The sequence below is a fragment of the Phascolarctos cinereus genome, unplaced genomic scaffold (genome assembly GCF_003287225.1).
Source record: "Phascolarctos cinereus isolate Bilbo 61053 unplaced genomic scaffold, phaCin_HiC Scaffold_2;HRSCAF=192, whole genome shotgun sequence".
Classification (NCBI taxonomy): domain Eukaryota; kingdom Metazoa; phylum Chordata; class Mammalia; order Diprotodontia; family Phascolarctidae; genus Phascolarctos; species Phascolarctos cinereus.
In genome coordinates this window covers 315,042,684-315,060,200 of record NW_027555625.1, presented here as the reverse complement: position 1 = coordinate 315,060,200, position 17,517 = coordinate 315,042,684, and the positions used below count along the sequence as shown (strand labels likewise).

General features: G+C 49.5%; 1 protein-coding gene across 1 annotated transcript in view; it reads left to right on the top strand.

The window, feature by feature from the left end:
- Window positions 1-488: 488 nt before the first annotated feature.
- Window positions 489-17,517, top strand: part of NOL4L (nucleolar protein 4 like) — a 200,443-nt gene continuing 183,414 nt past the window's right edge. The window contains exon 1 of the mRNA XM_020990731.2: window positions 489-1,333. Within this exon, the coding sequence (XP_020846390.1) occupies window positions 1,010-1,333 (324 nt within the window). The 5' untranslated portion in view covers window positions 489-1,009. The remainder of the gene's footprint in view (window positions 1,334-17,517) is intronic.

The following is a 17,517-nucleotide window of genomic DNA, read 5'->3' as shown; positions in this document are numbered from 1 at the left end:
GCCCCGCCCTATGCGGGCCCCAGCTTGGGCAGTGGGGAGAGGAGGGGAGGGGACGTGGAGACTTGCAGTCCAGCGGCCAGGGTTGGGGTCAAGCAGAGAAACAGCGAGAAGGGGGCCCAGTCTCAACCCTAACCGGCCTGGGACAAGGCGGAGCTGGGCCTCTGAAGGGAGGCCCCAGGGGCCGGGCCGGGGCCAAGGCCAGGGGGAAACTCGGCTTCTGAGGCCTGAGGGACTGAGACCGGGGCCGGGACAGGGGGAAACTTGGTCCCCTGCGGCCTCGGCCCGGACACTGGAAGCCCGGCCCCCTGCGCTCCTGGCGGCCCCGGCTGGGGCGGTGGGAAGTCCGGCCCCCTGCGCCCCCTGGGGCCAGGGACTGGGGGGGGGGAAGCCCAGCCTCCTTTGCCCTGGGGCCGGGAGGGGGAGGGAAGCTACGCGGCTCTAACAGGTGGGATCCCGCTGCGTGGAGGAGGCGGCTAGGACAAGGACGACGAGGAGGAGGAAGAAGAGGAGGAGGAGGAGGAGGACGGAGACGAGCAGCCCGCTAGCCTGACAGCAGCCACCGCTGGCGCCGCCGGTGTCTCGCTCGGTCTCCCTCACCCGCCCCGGGCTCCCCCTCACAGGCTGCGGGGCGGCCCCTCCCGGGGAGGGGACTCGCCCGCCCCCTTTGCACCTCCCGGTCCCGACTGCTCCATCCCCTCCTGCATCCCGGCCGGGGGGGAGGAGGAGGCGGAGCAGGAGCGGGAGCAGGAGCAGGAGCAAGAGCCGCCGCCGCCACCGCGGGAGCGCAGGAGGAGCGGGAGGGACCCTGCCTGCTGCAGCCCCGCGCGTCCCGGCCGCCGAGGTCGCCGCCACTGCCGCCGCCGCCGCCGCATCTCGGGACGGGGCAGCCGCTCCCCAGACCCAGTCTCAGTCCCAGCCCCAGCGTTAGTCTACGCCCGTCGCTCCCTCCTTAGTCCGGGCCGGCCGGCCGGCCAGCTCCGCTCTCTGCCCGCCCCCAAGGGCCCCGAGGATGCCGAAGCCGACACTGCTCCTGCGGGGGGGTTGGGACCGCAGCCCCGGGGACACGGAGCTGGGGCGCCAGTTCCGGGACTGGTGTCTCCGGACCTACGGAGACTCAGCCAAGACCAAGACGGTCACTCGTAGCAAATACCAGCGGATCGCCGAGGTCCTGCAAGGCGGGGGCAGCGGGACCACGGGTGCCGGCAACAGCGGCCCCTCATCAGGGGAGAAAGGCAAGTTCCAGTTTTGGGTCCGCTCCAAGGGCTTTCGGCTGGGGACCAGCAGGGAGCCGAAGATGGGTCAAGTGGTGTATGTGCCGGTGAAAACTGGAACGGTCAGTGCGCGCCCGCGCCTCCCCTCAGTGTCCGCGTGTGTCTTGTCTGTCTGTCTGAGTGCTGTCCGTCTGTCCTAGCCCTGCTTGTGTCTGAGTGGTCATCTCTCTCCACCTACCCACAGCCCAGTCTGATCCCGCAGTGTCTCCCCATCCCAGGCAGGGGACCCCTTCCCTCCCTTCGGTACCCTTTGGTTCCCGACGGGATGGCCCAGGCGGCGCAGACCCGCCCCGGCCGGCTCTCCATGTAGCGAGCGGGCTGTCCCGGGAGCAGGAGGCAGCGAGGAAGGCTTCGAGTCCTCCCCCCGCGCCTCTCTCCCCAGCAGCGCGGGCTGTCCCGGGTGCTCACCCGGGCATGTTCTGTCCTCCTCCTCCTCCCCCTCCCCCTTCCTCCTCTTCTTCTTCCTCCTCCTCTTCTTCCTCCTCCTTTTTCTTCCCCCCTCCCCCTTCCAGCAGGCGGCTGCTCCGGGAGCCAGACCATCCCACCCCTAGCAAGCAGGCTGTCCCGAGCGGGCTGGCGAGCGAGCCCCGGGCGGGAGCTCCTAGCTAGTGCCACCGCCCCCTGCCCCCTGGCTGCTACGGGGGTTGCAGTGGCCTGAGGAGAGGGAGTCTTCCCAGGGGCGCCCCTCTTCTCCTAGGCTCTGGGACGAGGCCCCGCAGACTGGGGGAGGGGGGCGGTGCGACGAGCCCGGGCCAGGGAGTAGGGGCTGGAGCTGGAGCTGGGGCACGGGCAAGGGCAGGAACGCCCCGACCCCACCCGGGACTGGCCCTGGGTGGACGGGCGGGGGCGGCCCGGCGCGATGCAAACTGGCGCAGGAGGCGCCCCCGGGCGGGGCGGGGCGGGCGGGGCCGGACGGTCCTGGGGTGCGGATGGGGACGGGTCCACCCCCTCATCGCTCTCAGCCTTGGTCTGAGGAGAGGGGATGAGGCTGGCAGGGAGGGGGCATCTGACCCCTCCATCCCCCCCTCACCCCTCGGGCTGCCTACCCAGGGAGTGGGGGAGGGGTGGGGCCTCCTAGCGCCCGGTTTGGCTGGGGCGGGGGCCAGTTAGGGTGCAGGCGGGGGCGGAGGTAGGGGAGTGTTGCTTCTCCCTCCCACCTCGGGCCCCTCGGGCTGCTGCCCTGGGGAAAGAGCCGGAGGCTCCCCCACTGGGACCTCATTGTTCTAAGGAGGGTTTGGGGGTGGGGGTGATGCAGGGGCCGCCCCAAGAGCTCAAATCTTTGAACTTTGAGTCGGAGAAATTAAGAGATTCACGTTTTATATGCGGACATCGCACCCCCCCCACCTTTCCACGCCATCCCTCCCCATCCTCTTTTTTCTTCTCCGGGGGGCTGGGGTTTAATGTGGGTCTTCCTAACTAGTAACTCCCTCAGTCTTTGCACCATCTGCCTGAGAGTAGAATCTTCATAGACAATTGATTTTGTCGTTACTAAAAGTGCACTTGTCCCTCCTCCCAGCCCTCCGCGGGCGAAGGAGGGGGGTGGGGGTAGGGGCTGTGGGATGGGGAGGGGAGAGGCAGTGGGAAGGCTGGCGAGCAGGCTGGCGAGGGAGATGCTGGAGCTGCCTGGTTGGGAGGATGGAGGGAGGATAATTCGGGGAGGGAAAGGGGATTCAGCAGGCTGCCTCCCCCCGCCCCCTTCTTCGCAGCTCTGAGGAAACAGTGTTGTCCCCTCTCCCAGATACCCTGTAAGGGAGATGGTTGCAGGCTGCGGTGAGGGCAGTCCATCTGTGGTAAATGCTTATAAACGCACTATTTACCTCCCATCTGGTCTGCCTCTTACCAGGGGCTGGGCTGGGGGAGGGGAGGGGGCTTCAGGCCTGGATTCCCAGCTTGGAATGAGGGATCCCTGGGGTAGGCTCCCTGCCCTCAGATTTTAGGACCCTTTCAAACCTGTCTTTAGCCTGACCTCCCTTGCCCCACCCCACTTCGCTTTCCACCAGACCTTCGGAACGGGTTGGGCCTGGTCTTTGAGACCCCAACAGGCCCCAGGATGTCAGGCAGCCCATGCCTGGCCTTGGGAGAGAAAATTCCTCCCCCTACCTCCCAGTACAAGACCCCAGGCCCGGGGAAAGGGGGGGGGGGCACAGCCTTCTTAGTTAAGGATACCAAGGCCAAAATGAAAGCTACCCCACCCCACCCCCAACCTAGCTCCTACTCTCAGGAATGAATAAACTCCCCCAAAGGGAGGATAGGAGAGGCCAATCCTCTGGAGAGCTGGTTTACTGGGAGGGAGGAGAGAGAGAGCGAGCGCGCGCACACGCTAGTGAGCCAGCGGACTCTACCTCCTGTCCGGGACTCACCTAAGCTCCCATAAATCTGCAAACAAAACAGACACACCCCTAAGAGACTGTGAGTTTCCGAAGGGATGAGAGGCTTCAATTCCCCGAGAGAAAAAAATCAGGCACGTTTTAAAGATAAACAGATCGGAGTTGGAGGAAAAAGCCACCCATTCGCCTTCCTCTTTAAGTTTCCAGGTGCCTGCCTGCCCAGATCTCTCACTCTTCCTCATTTTCAATTATTTTAGGTGAACCCTACTGCTATAAATTCAGTATGGGGGGGTGTGGGGGATTCCCTTAGAGTTAATTTGTTAGATGACAATTTTTGAAGATGTGGAGGGCATTCCCCCGCCTCAACTGAGAGGGAACCATGCCCTGAGGCTTCCCAGTATATAGATCATGGTGTAATGTAGAAAGAAATACTGAATTTGGAGTCAGAGGGACCTGAGTTCCAGTCCTACCTCTGCTCTACTAGTGATCTTGGGCAATTGGTTTCACCTCTCCTGGCATTAGTTTTCCTCTATAAAATGAGAGGGTTGGAACTAGTTGATATCTAAGGTTCCTTCTAACTCTAAAACCTATAGTTCCTCCCACCCCCATTAAAAAATTAAAGTTAGAGATTTCCCATTGTGGTAGGGATTGCACTATAGGCCCATCTGGCCTGATTTTTTTTTTTAAACTAAGGGCCAGGCTGGGTGAGGGGAGGGGTCCCTCTGTGGATTCCCCTGAGGCAGGGCCCTTCTCCGATTAAACTCTCCTAAACTGTGTTCACCTTGACCTCTCCTACTCCCCCCTCCCCCTCCCCCCCCCGGCCAAATCTCACCCCCCCCCCCCACGCATGGTCTCTCTGGAACAGACACAAAGAAAGATTGAGCCTGTGGATTTTTAGGGTGAAGTGTTTTGTTGAATGATTCTGTTCTGGTTCCTCCTCCAAACATCCCCCCCCATTTTCCCTCCTCCCCCCATAATTCCCCTTTCTCAGAATCCCCCCCCCCCTTCCCCAAAGCCATATGTATTGGGCTGGACTTGGTTTGTGGCTTTCCTTCATCCTGCCTGGTTATCTGACACCACTTGTCCCCTGTCCCATCTGGCCCTTCCTTTCCTGGGTGTATCTGACAAAGGCTTAATCTGTCCCGGACTGTCCCAAGGCTGAAAGAGGGTGAGAGAGAATTAAGTTTATGCAGATGGGACTTGAGGTGGGGGTTGGGACTTGAGGTGGGGGTTGGGGCTGGGACTTAGGCCGGGATCTGTAGCCTGAGCTAGGGATAGGAGTAGGGCCAGGGCCAGGGCCAGGGCAAGGGCCATTCCACCCCCCCCCTCAGCTGGAGCTGGGAGATAGTGGAGGAGGGGATCCACAAGTTGATTTTCAATGTCTGCAGGGTGTCACAGGAAATCTAAGATACAGACAGTGAGAGAAAGCGGAGGAGGGGAGGAGCTGAGAGTGCTCAAGGGGATAAGATCTTTTTATGACAGGAGTTGGGGCCTCTCCATTTATGAAAAAACACAATTAAGATTTCCTTCTTTTTTTTTTTTGCCTCACTATGTCCTGTCAGAGACAACCCTTTTTGGGGTCAGGGAGACAGGGAAATCAAACTGACCCTTTTCACTTGCCACAAAGTAAACCTTTTGCCTCCTTCAAGCCTCTGAATGAGGTGACCCTTTCAGTCAGTCAATATTTATTAAGTGTGCAATGTGCAAGGCACTGTACTGGGCTCTGGAGATACAGAGACAAAAAATGAACCGGTCCCTGCCCTCAATTAATATATATTGTTACTTAACACAGATAAATAAATGCAGGATGTATATAAATTAAATACAAAGTACACTAAAAACTGGAGAAATCAGGAAAGGCTTCTTGAAGGAGGTGATTCTTGAAGGATCCTTTAAGGGACCTAGGGGTTCCGACAGAGGTGAGGAAGGATATAATTCTATGCACTGAGTTGGCTGCCTGGGCAAAGGAGGGGAGGTGAGAGACAGAATGTTGTATAGGGGAATTGTATGTAGGCCAGTTTGCTTAGAACTTAAGAGTATGGGGTGGGGGTGGGGGAGTAATAAGTAGTCATGGAAGGATGGCCAGAGATAGATCGAAAGGGCTTTAAATACTAAACAGAAAAACTTGCATTTTATCCTAGAAGCAGCAGGAAGCTACTGAACCTTCTGGAGCAGGGGGTGACATAGTTAAGCCTGTTTTTTCAGAATATCATTTTGTCAGTGGTATGGAAGGTAGATTGTAAAGGAGATGGGCTGTGTGCAGGGAACCCAGTTAGGAGGCTATAGTCTAGGCCTAAAAGGTCATGAAGGCCTGAGGGTCTTATGAATGGAGAGATCTGAGAAACATAGACTAGAGAAGACTTGGTAATTGATTGAATATGGGTAAATTAGAACTAAGAGTTGGGGATGCCTCTTAGGCTATGAGTTTGAGTGACTGGAGACAAATAGTGGTGCCCTTGACAAAACTAGTGAAATCAGGAGGGCAGGTGGGTTTAGAGGAAAAGACAATTTTTAAATTTTAGACTTGTTGAGTTTGACATGTCTAGGAGACATCTTGGTGGAGTTGTCTAAAGGCAGGTGGAAATGAGGGAGGTGGGCTGTCCTAGAGATGGATGAGGACCCAAAAGTATAGATTTGGGAGTCTTCTGCTGATTTGAAAATATCTATGATAAAGAGTAACCATAATCTAGCATTTTTTTGAGTGACAGTTCTGGGCCAGACTCGGTGTTGAGTGCTGAAGACAAAAACTGAAACGCTCCCAGCCTTCAAGAAGCTTATATTCTAACTAGGGAGGCAACATATGTGTATATAGATAAATACAAGATATATGCAGAGTAGATACAAGATAATCTTAGAGGAGAAAGGCACGAGGAGGTGGGGATGGGGCAGGGAATGAAGGGGGAGGCCCCAGGAAAAAACCCTCGTTGAAGGTGCTTCTTGAGCAGACTTTTGAAGGCACGGGTTCTAAAAGGCTGAGATGAAGAGAAAGAGCATGTCAGATATGTTTGGACAGCCCAAGTTATACTCATGCATAGAGGAGATTTCTCTTTTTCTTATCATTGTAGGGTATTAAGTCAGGGATGGTGTTAATGTTATTAATGACATTCACCCATTTATATAGCACTTTTAAAGTTTACAAAGCACTTCCCTCTTAGCAGCCCTCTGAGAGTTAACTATAAGTGCTCTTATACCCATTTCACAGGTGAGGAAACAGTCTCAGAGATGTAGAATGACCTGTGTCATAGAGTCATAGAGTTTTATAACCAGGAGAAATGTCAGAGCCTAGAATGTCAGAGCCAGAATGAACCATCTAGTCAAGCTCCTATCCTTTTATAGATAGGAGAGACTGAGGCTCATAGACAGGAAAGTGACTTGCTGAAAGTCACACCTTGAGTTAGTGACTCAAGGACTAAATTGGGACTAGACCCTTTAGGTCTCTAAATTCCCAGTCCATTATTATTTCTATTATATTGGGATTAGCCGTATCTAACCCACCTTTTCTACTGGCCCTTAAGTTGTAAAATTCCATTTTTTGGGCTAAAGGATTATTCCCCTTAAACATCCCATTATGTACATGGAGGTAGGTGGGAGCAACACCTCAAGTTATCTTCAGTCATTTGCTCCTCAGTGTTTATAAGCTCCCAAAGATCGCATTAAACATATTGAAATAGGAAAGGAGGATGCTAGAAAGGCAACCAAGTAGACGAATCAATATTGTTGCCAGGAACAACTCTCAATGTGTATGGTATCTTGTATGGTATTTAGGATCGTGGATTTGGGGTGGCAGCAACAGTGGTGGTGATAGATAAAGTCTAGGTAGGTTAAATGTCTTCCTTGTCTAAGGTGACACCGTGTATTAACAATATAGGCAGAATGTTAGAACTGAGGAATGGCTCCATTGATTAGTATCAGTTTGGACCTCTTATTCACTGTTACAGTTTTGTGTTTGTGTCTTGTCCCCTTATTGGACTGTGAGCTCCATGAAGACAGAGGCGCATCTGAACTTTATTTCTCCTTCAGCTTTTGACAAAGTGCCTAGCATATTTAATAAATGTTGGTTGAATTGAATTGAATGGGAGATGTCCTGAATGGGATTTGAGTGACAAATAGGTGAGAAGGGCAACCCCATGCAGGGCACTAGGAAGGCTGGGTCCTGAGAGAAATGTGTGTTGGGGCTTCAGAAAGGGGTACTAGGGGATTTGGGGAGCACATGACTGACTTGCTTCAGCCTGGGCTGGCACCCTAGACCTGCAATAGGAAAATGATTCCAGGCAGGAAAACCATTTGGATTGCTGTTGCCCAGATGAGGTGGGTTATTTCATTAATTAAACGCCCATGTATCCCCAGGCAGTCAGGAAAGCGGGTATCTGACCCCCAGTGTCTTCCAATTTCCCAAAGCCACTATAGGACCTTGGCCTGGACCTGGGATGACTCCCTCAGGTACCAAGATTGAGCTTCCCTTCCTCCCTGCTCCCATAGTTACTACTATTGAGATGAGGATAAGGATGCTATGGCTACCTGCCCTGGGGGAATGTCAGCTTATAAAGATTCCCTATTTCTTTTTAATACCTTTCCCTTTCTTGAGGCAGTATGTTGTATTGGAAAGAGCACTGCATTTAGAGTCAAAGGATTTGAGTTCAAATATCAGCTCTCCTACTTATTAGCCATATTATTCTAGGGGAGTCATTTCTCTTTGGGCCTCAATTTTCTCATCTGTATAATGAAGGGTTGGGTTAGGTGATCCCTGTGTTCCCTTTGAGCTCTAAATCTTATGTCCTTATGAGACTGCATCTTTAGATTAGCTTGCTTTGGTGCATTTGGGTGGTGGGAGAAGGAGGAAACTAGATAAAGACCTTTTTTCTTCATGGTGATTAGAAATGCTGTTTGGCCCTTTCTTCTTGAGGGTACATGGTCTCTGGAGTGAGAGGGCAGAGGTTGGGAGCCAGGTGTGAGCAGGTGCTTTAGTATTTTCCTTAATCTCAGAGGGGTGTGTGTGTGTGTGTGTGTGTGTGTGTGTGTGTGTGTGTGTGTGTGTGTGTGAAAGGCAGCAGGAGCTTGTCACAGGTCAGCAACACTGTCCAGCTGGCTAGAAGGGAGAGATTCATCCAGGCAGCCTGGTATGCACAAGTAAGGAATGAGTCAAATGAGACAAGATGAGATGCTCATGGAATGGCTACACCTCAGGCTGAACCCTTAGGGTTCTGAGGGCCAGGCTGATGGAATCATAGAATCTATGAGTTTGGAAAGAATTGGGAGGTTGCCTAGCCCAACCTGCCTCACTTAGATGATATGGTGACTCTGCCAGTGTGAAGACTTGCCTTGCGATTCCTCTTGTTTCTCCTCCTCTTCTGCCTTCTTTCTTATCTTGCTCTTTCTCCTTATTATCTTCCCCCTTCCTTCTCTTTTCTCCTTTTATTCTTCTCCCTTCTCCCCATTCTCCCCACCCCCAATTCCTCATAGGGTTGTTTGGTGCATCGTCTCAGGGTCCTTTCTAAGGTAGCAATTAAAAGATTATGTCATTTGTCATGGTTGTGTGTTGGTGAGCTTCCCTTGTGATGGATAGTCAGGCAAACTCAAAGACATCTTCCATGTTCCTGTGAGTGGGGGTATTCTTATTAACAATCAATGGAGGAAGGTGTTGGGAATCCAAGAAGAACAAAAGTGAAGTGTCCCTGGCCAGGGAGAGGGAACAGGAAGGAGATGGAACTGGTCCAAATTATGCCCAGAATATGGTTTAGGTAGACCTAAGACAATTGGAGATCATGGAATATTAAAGATGGAAGGAACCTTAAAGACTGACTAGTCCAGCAGCCTCCCATTTTATAGAGGAGGAAACTGAGGGACCCAGAGAAGGGAAGTGAGTTGCTCAATGTCACTTGGTGTGTTAGTGGTGGTATTGGTCTTCAGATCCAGATCTTCTATGTCTGAACCTATAGTTCTTTTCATCACTCCAGGCTCCCTAGTCCAGCACTAACCTTGGGCCAAGCCCCTTTTCCCCACCTAGTGTCTTAGCTGACCCTTCTGGAAGGGTGGAGCAGGATGATGTTACCAGGGATGGAGGAGGTTAGCTTTATGTTCCCATAGCACCTAGGCAACTCAGCTGTATAGGGGGGCCTGCGAGGCCACTGAGAAGCCAGTTGGGCAAGACTCTTGGGAGTCAAGGTGGTGGGTTGGTGCCTCTCTGCCTTCCACTCTCACACTCAGTCTGGGGGGAGAAGCAGATGCCACTCCTCCTCTCTAACATTATTTCTCCCTCCTCCTTCCTTTTACCCCAGCACAGCTCAACATCCCAAGCCTGCTTCTGACCAGTTTGCCTGAGTAAAGAAAAAGAGGCATGACAAAGCCTTCAGCACTTCCCAGGTCCCAGTCTGGCAATGAATAGTGCTTAGAGATCTGCTGAGAATAAGGACCCAACATTAGAGTCACAGAATGTGTGAACTGGAAGAGAGGGACCTTAGTACATAGAACACAAAATGTTTTCTCTAAAAGTGTAGAATGTCAAGCTAGAAAGGACTTTATGGCATAGAACAAAAAAATATTCAGGACTTAAAGGGACTGTATAAAACAGAACACAAAATGTCAAACCTGGAAGGGACCTTAGAACATAAGACATAGAATGGCAGGCTTGGAAAGGAGCCTTTGACACAAAACAGTATCAGGGCTAGAACAGACCTTAAAACACAGAACACAAAATGTCAGAGCTGGAAAGGACCTTAGATCACACACACACACACACACACACACACACACACACACACACACACACACACAGAGTTAGAGCTGGAAGGGATCTTTGAACATAGAACCTAAAATGCTAGACCTAGAAGGGACTTTAAAACTTTGATTAATAGAACTAGAAAGAACATAGAGCATAGAATGTTAGGAAATAGAACATAGAATGTCAGTGCTGGAACAGACCTTAAAACATAGAATAAATAATGTTAAAACTGAAAACCTTAGGATATAGAATGTCAAGGATGAAAGGGAGTTTACAACATAGAACTAGAAAGAAACTTAGGACATATAGAGCTGGAAGGAGCCTGGCTTAGAACATAGAACAGAAAATGTCAGGGCTTGGAGGAACTTTACAACTTAGAACATTAGCACTAGAAAGATGCTTGGAGCATAGGATGTTAAGAGCAGAGACCTTCAAATATAAAACATTAGCACTGAAAGCTAGGCAGACCGTTACTACATGGAATATATATTGTCAGCACTGGAAGGAACTTTCTACACCTTCTAGATTAAACCCCCTAATTTTGCATATGGGGAAATTAAGTCTCTGGAAGGGAAATAACTTAGAGTTATTATACAAATTTCTTTGGTTCAAAGAAAGGCATTTATTATTATTATCATACATGTTATTAATATTAATATTATATTAACCAACATTATATAGAATAATTAATAATATAATCATATTAATAATATATTTATATTATTATTGTGTATGTTTTTTTACTCCCATAGTTTAATAACAGGATTCTAAGCCCCGAGGTACGGACCCAGATAGAGCTAAGCCCTCAGAGGGCTAAACTATAGGGCAAATAGCCAAGTAGCAGTGAGGTGGGCTCAAGGGGTTTGAGCCTATGGCCTCCCTTTTTCCTGGTACCAATTTTTTAAACCCTCATTCTTATTGATATCCTTTCTTTTTTATATCACTCTTATTTCCAGATATATCCCTTTTCCCTTTCCTTTGAGCTATCCATCCTATTTTTTAAAAAAAGCATAAAGGAGAGAGGAAGAAAAAGCAATTCAACAAAATAATTCAACACATCAATTATGTCTGACAATATATACAATAATCCACATCCATAGTCTCCCACCTCTTTGAAAAAGGAATGAGGGGCTCACACCAGTTTTAATGACAAGATTTGGTGCTCATGGCAAAACCCAGGGAAGGCACTTCTAGAAGAATAATCCACCAACCTTAGACGTGATAGGGTCTCTTTGATAGCCTTCACTCAGTTATAATAATGAATTATTACATATACATACCATAGAATTATAGTTATGTAACAGGAGATGGTGCCAAGCAATTAAAGGCTCTCAGTTTTATTCAGCTAATAGTTGAGGGCAAAAGTGGCCAGGCTGTAGTGGAATATACTTACTTCATAGACTGCTGGTAATGGACACTCTAAACTGGGCTATTCCCTCCCCTGAGGTAGGCTAAGCTCACATTCAGACATTCATTTCAATCAAAGGAGTCCAGTCGTAGGAATTCTCAGCCATTACATCCCTGGTGTGTCCTAGCTGGGACTCCAGCCATGGACAGAGCCCCGCCCCAATTCTCAGGGTATTATCAAAGCTGCCCAAGTGTGTGCTGGGAAGCAGGTGGAGGTGTCTGAGCCAGGTGGGCTGATAAATATCTGGCAATGAGGTGGAGCTACCAACCGTGCTATTTGAAAGCTTCAGACAGTAATATGGCAAAATTGTCAAAGACTTAAGAAAATTTTAATGCTGAAAGGACCCTTAGAACATAGACTGTCAGGGCTAGAAGGGCCCTTTGAATACAGATTGTCAGAACTAGAGTACAAATTGACAGGGCTGGGCAGGGCCCTTAGAACAATGATTGACAGGGCTATGCAGGGCCTTTAGAACATTGAATGTCAGGGCTGGGAGGGCCCTTAGAACATAGAATGTTGGAGCTGGGAGGGCCCTTGCCCTAAAAACATAGAATATTAGAATGGAGATTATTGAAACAGGTCTGGACCTTAGAGATCATCCAGTCATATGTCTGTGTTCTCGTAGGCTTAGATGGTTGTGCACCTGAGCTTTCCAGAAGCCTTTCAAATCATTTAGCTTAATTTTCCAACATTTTGCTTCCAGAAGTCAGGCAGTTATAGACTCTAAGAGGAAACCCCTGACAAGTTCATTGGTAGGCGGGGGTGAGAGAGAAGGGGAATGACACTCTGCACAGTCACTCCTATCCTTCTCTAAGCTCAGTAGGAGCATCCTGGATCTCACTAGCTAGCACCTGCAGGGCCAAGATGGTATAGTGGAAAGAAGACCCAGTTTGGAGTGAAAAAACCTGGGCTTCATTTCCAGCTCTATCACTCACTTGCGTGCTGCAATGCCCTGCCCCTTCCCCTCCACCTCTTAGCTTCCTTCAATACTCAGCTCAACTCCTACCTTCTTCAGATCTTTCCTTAGCTGCTAGTGCCTCCTCCTCTCAGATTACCTTCCATCTACCCTGAATATATCTTGTATGAATCTCATTATTTATACGTTGTCTGCCCCATTAGAATGTAAGCTTCTTGAGGGCAGGGGGTATTTTTGCCTTTCTTTGTGTCCTGTGCTGAGCACAGTTCCTGGCACTTAGGAAGCACTTAATAGATGCTTCTTGACTTACTGTGTGACTTTGGAAAAGTCACTAAGGTGGTCTTATCTGTAAAATGGGAGAACAATTTCTTTAACTTTTTTCAGAAAGATGGTGTGGAAATGAAATGAAGTCATGTATCTGAAAACTTTTTGTAGAGTGCTCAACAAATATGGGGTCTAGAATGAGGAGAGGGCACCTTGGGTTAGGGTGACCAGGGAAAGATTGACAGGTGAAGGAGGTGTTGAGCTGAGTTGTATTCAGCCCAGTGGAGAGGAGAGCAATTCCAGGTGGAGCTACTGACTGAATAAAGGTTCAAAGGAAAATTTTGGAATCCACTTTCTCCTCTTTGTAGTCTTGGAAGTCTTGATATTCTATAAGTGTTCTCTAGAAGTGATGTTCTCCAGCATCCTCTTGACAAGTTGTTGTACATCCTCTGACTGAAAACCTCTAGTGATGAGGAGCTCCCTACTTCCTGAAGCATCCCCCTTCCAATATTAGTTTTGATTGTTAGGGGTCCAACTTCAGTTCTTTCGTTGTACAGATGAAGAAACTGCAACCCAGAGAGGGTAAGGGACATATCTAATGTTACATAGCAAGTTTGTGATAGAGCTGGGATTAGGTCTCTCAGTCTGCTTATTCTTTTCCTTAAATATTGAATCTAGTTCCCAGCTAACTCTTAATTGCCCATCCCACCACCCCTTTAAAAAATGGTCCTTCACCAGTGACTGGCAGGAGGCTTCTATCCCTCAGCAAAGGATGTTAGAGTACCACTCTCTTGGGACCCTTGGGCTAGCCAGCCTTGTAGCAAAGATGGGGACCTTGAAATTTTTTTGGGGGGGGCAATTGGGGTTAAGTGACTTGTCCAGGGTCACACAGCTAATAAGTGTCAAGTGTCTGGTCTGAGACTAGATTTGAACTCAGGTCCTCCTGACTTCAGGGTCAGTGCTCTCTCCACTGCGCCACCTAGCTGCCCCAGGACTTTGAGCTTTTGGGAAGTTCAGCCCTCACCAGATCTGTTTCTATCACACATATCATGGAAGGAGCCCTGGGCGTGGAGTCCAGTTTTGGTTCTAGAGCTGACTCACTGTGTGACCTTGAGCAAGTTACTTCCCTTCTCTGGGCCCCGATTTCTTCATCTGTAAAATAAGGGGGCTGACCTTGATGATCTCTAAGACCCCCACCTTCCAGGAAAGCTGGCCCTTCTGGCTCCAAGGCTAGTGGACTCTCCTTTTCCCCACCAATAGGTGGGAGAGACAGAGCATTAATAGTAGACTTGGTCCTTGGTGATGATTTCAAGAATGACTTTCGTGTGAACTGCTTGCCTTATAGGAAGACGGCCATCATTGCCATCCCCCTCCCTCCATATTTATACTATGCTTTTTATATTTTATACTCTCTGGCTCATTTCTTCCTCTTTTTATAGATGAGGAAACAAGCCCAGGGAGGTTGGATGACCTAGCCAAGGTCATCCAGTGAGGTAGCAGCAGAACTGGGCCTGGGGCCCCTTGTCTGTCCCTTCTTTGCACTGTATGAGGTTGTCTCCCTTGAAACACTGGAGGAAGTGTCTTCATTGAGAGGAGTCCCAAGAGCAAAAGGATTTGAGGCGTAGAAATTGAGAGACAGTAGAAACAGTCCTGGACTTGGAGTCAGGAAGTCTTAGAGAATTTCACCTCTGTCAGTCAGTGCTAGCTGTGTGACAATGGGAAAGCCGTTTCCCCTCACCGGCCTCAGTTTTCTTCTCTGTAAAATGGCAGTAATAATGGTAACACTACCTAACCTCATGGGATTGTCCCGAGGAAAGTGTTTGTAGTTCCTTAAAACTTTCTAGAAATGGGTGCTAGTCTGATTAATAATTATAATAAGTTCTGTCCTTTTGAGATGTAATAATAATAGTCCACTCTGCCATGACCTCCCCCCCCCCCAGAAATAGCTGCCTTCAGATTTGTGGTTCTTGATCAGGTTTTGTAAAACATGTTTCTTGGTCAGAAGGTCTGTTGTAAGAATGTCGAAATGCAGAGGGAAGGGCTGAAACTCTAGTCCCAGCAGCCTGTGTAAGAGGGCTATGAACTGAGCTAAGCAAGGGTCCTAGGCTCTGGAAAGAGAGAGGATAGAATTCTCCTGACCCACCTGGAAGAGTTTGAAGTGGAATCTCTGTAGGGTGGACCCATCCCAAAAGGCTGGCCCAGTTTGGTAAGGAGTGAATGCTCTTCTGAGGTCGTATTTTCACCTAATTGGTCTATGTAACCTCACTGTGAGGTAGGGTTTTTAGACACCTGACCCTGTCATCATCATCACTAGTAATGACAGTGGTTCACATTTCTGTGGCATTTTGTGATGTAGAAAGTACTTTCCCTGTGAGGTAAGTTGTTGTATGTCATCCCTATTTTACAGATGAAGAGGCTGAGATCCAGAGAGATGAAGTGAAGCACCTAAGATCCATAGTAGGACTTTTCTTACCACCTTGTACAGTTAATTAACAGCTTTTGCCCCCACCCCCACCCCCACCCCATGCTCATTTTTGCCCTCATCTGCTATACCATCCTACCTGGTCTGGGTGTCAGTTGCCCCCAGAAGCTCTCTAGGCCTCCTGTAAGGTGCCTAAACCCACTGCCAGAGACCACCTCAGAATTTGAATGGGATCTTTCCCTTCACAAGTGGCAGCAACCAGGAAGGTAGAAGCTCCCCTTTCCAAATCTATAGGAACCATAAGACCTAGAGTTAGGAGTGGCCCTCCAAATCCTAGCCCAATGTATCCAGTAAGCAGTAGCGCTGGGCCAGATGTGTCATGTCCCTCCAGGCTCGTGTCATGTCACAGGACTGTCTCCTCTCCCAGTAACAAGGGAGAGTTTGTGTGGAAGGAGACCTAGAGCCCAGCATTTCTTCTCTTTGGCTTCCTGCTTTTTGCTCAAATTGGCTTCTTGACTTCCAAGAGATGTCATTTGAACCCAGAAGGTCTGGTAGTAGCAGCCATTTCTCCTGAAGAAGGGCTGTTGGCTAAACCTTCTAGTCGAAATTAAGGTTTTGGATCATGGCATGTTAGAAGTGGGAGTCCAAAAAAAGCTAGTCTAACTAAAAAGACCTCATTTTACAGATGAGGAAACTGAGGCCCAGAGATGGATGCTTAAAAGACAACACAAATCAAACTCTGAGGGAAGAACCCAGTCTTTGACTCAGGAGAATTAAAGGTCACATGGGCTTGTGTCTATGCCTGAAAGCAGTGTGAGGCAGTCACAGTCAGCCGACAAGCATTACTTAAGCAGTTACTATGTGCCATGTCCCGTGCTAAGTGATAGGGAGACAGAGAAAGGCAGTGGCAAGGGTTAGGGCTCTAGAGTAAGGGACTTGGGTAGAAATTCTGGCTCTGGAAATTGTCCTCTGTGTGATCTTGGACAAATCACTTTCCCTTTGTGGGTCTCAGTTTCACCACTGTAAAAAGAGGGGGTTGGATTAGATTGTCTCAAAGGTCTCAGAGGATGGGATCAGATCATAAAGCTGGAAGGAAGCCAGAACCCTCCTCCCTTTCCAAGCCAGGTAGGGTCTGGGAGCTGGGTGGCTGGTGGCAGTAGAGAGAGAGGCCATTCCTTAATTGGGCTCAAGGGTAGGAAGAGAGAAGACTCTTGGGGAGGGGAGTCTGAGGGTCAACCGTGAGGGCTGTCTCTTTTCTACATGCAGAGGGTGGGAGGAGAAGGAAAGGGTATAAAAACCAAACTTTTTCCAACTGCAAGTCATTTTATGAGGGCCATTTTTGTCTATACCTCTCCCCCCCCAACCTGGAAATAAGGTTTAGCAGAAGGAGCCCTAAATTAGAGGTAAGACAAGGGTTCAAATCCCAGTTCTGCTGCTTACTAGTTATAGAAACATGTAATTTCCCCTCTCTGGGCCTCAACTGTCCCATCTGTAGAATGGGGATGTTGGATTAGATGACTGATATTTAAGGTCCCTTTCACCTCTGATATTCTGTGATTTTATATTTAGGGAAGACATAATGATTGTCTTGCAGCATTTAAAGGCCTGCTTATAGTTAAGAAGAATTAGATTTGTGCTTGACTCCAGAGGGCAGAAAGAAAAGCAGTAGGTGGCAGTTGTGGGGGAAATTTTTGGCTCAGGATAAGGAAAAGCATCACATCAATTAGAGCTGTCCAGGGAAGTAATGAGTTCCCTGGCTCTGGAGGTCTTCAAGTGAAAGCTGAATGGCCACTTGCCTGGGATGTTGTTGAGAGGTTTCCTGGTCAGGTTGGGGTTGTACTAAGTGACCTCAGAGGTCCTCTTCATTTCTGTGAAGCTCTGGCCGGGAAGTTCGTATTTATGTCTCTTTGTCTTCAGCTCCTTCTCTTGTGCAAATTAGCAATTACCTTCCCTGATCTCGTGTTCTCAGTGCCCTTCCTGGGAGGATTGCGCTGAGATGGGCCAAAGCAAGCTCCCGGGCGGAGGCTGTCTGTCTCATTAGCTGATGGCAGCAGGGGGAGGAAGGGAGGGGACCTGTTGGCCAGAATCAGGAGCTCAACCCCAACTGGGGCTTGCAGGGCTGGTGCCAGCCAAGGGCAGTGTATTCTGTTAGATGGCCATGCTGGGATGCTGAGGGATCCCCCAGGGGCAG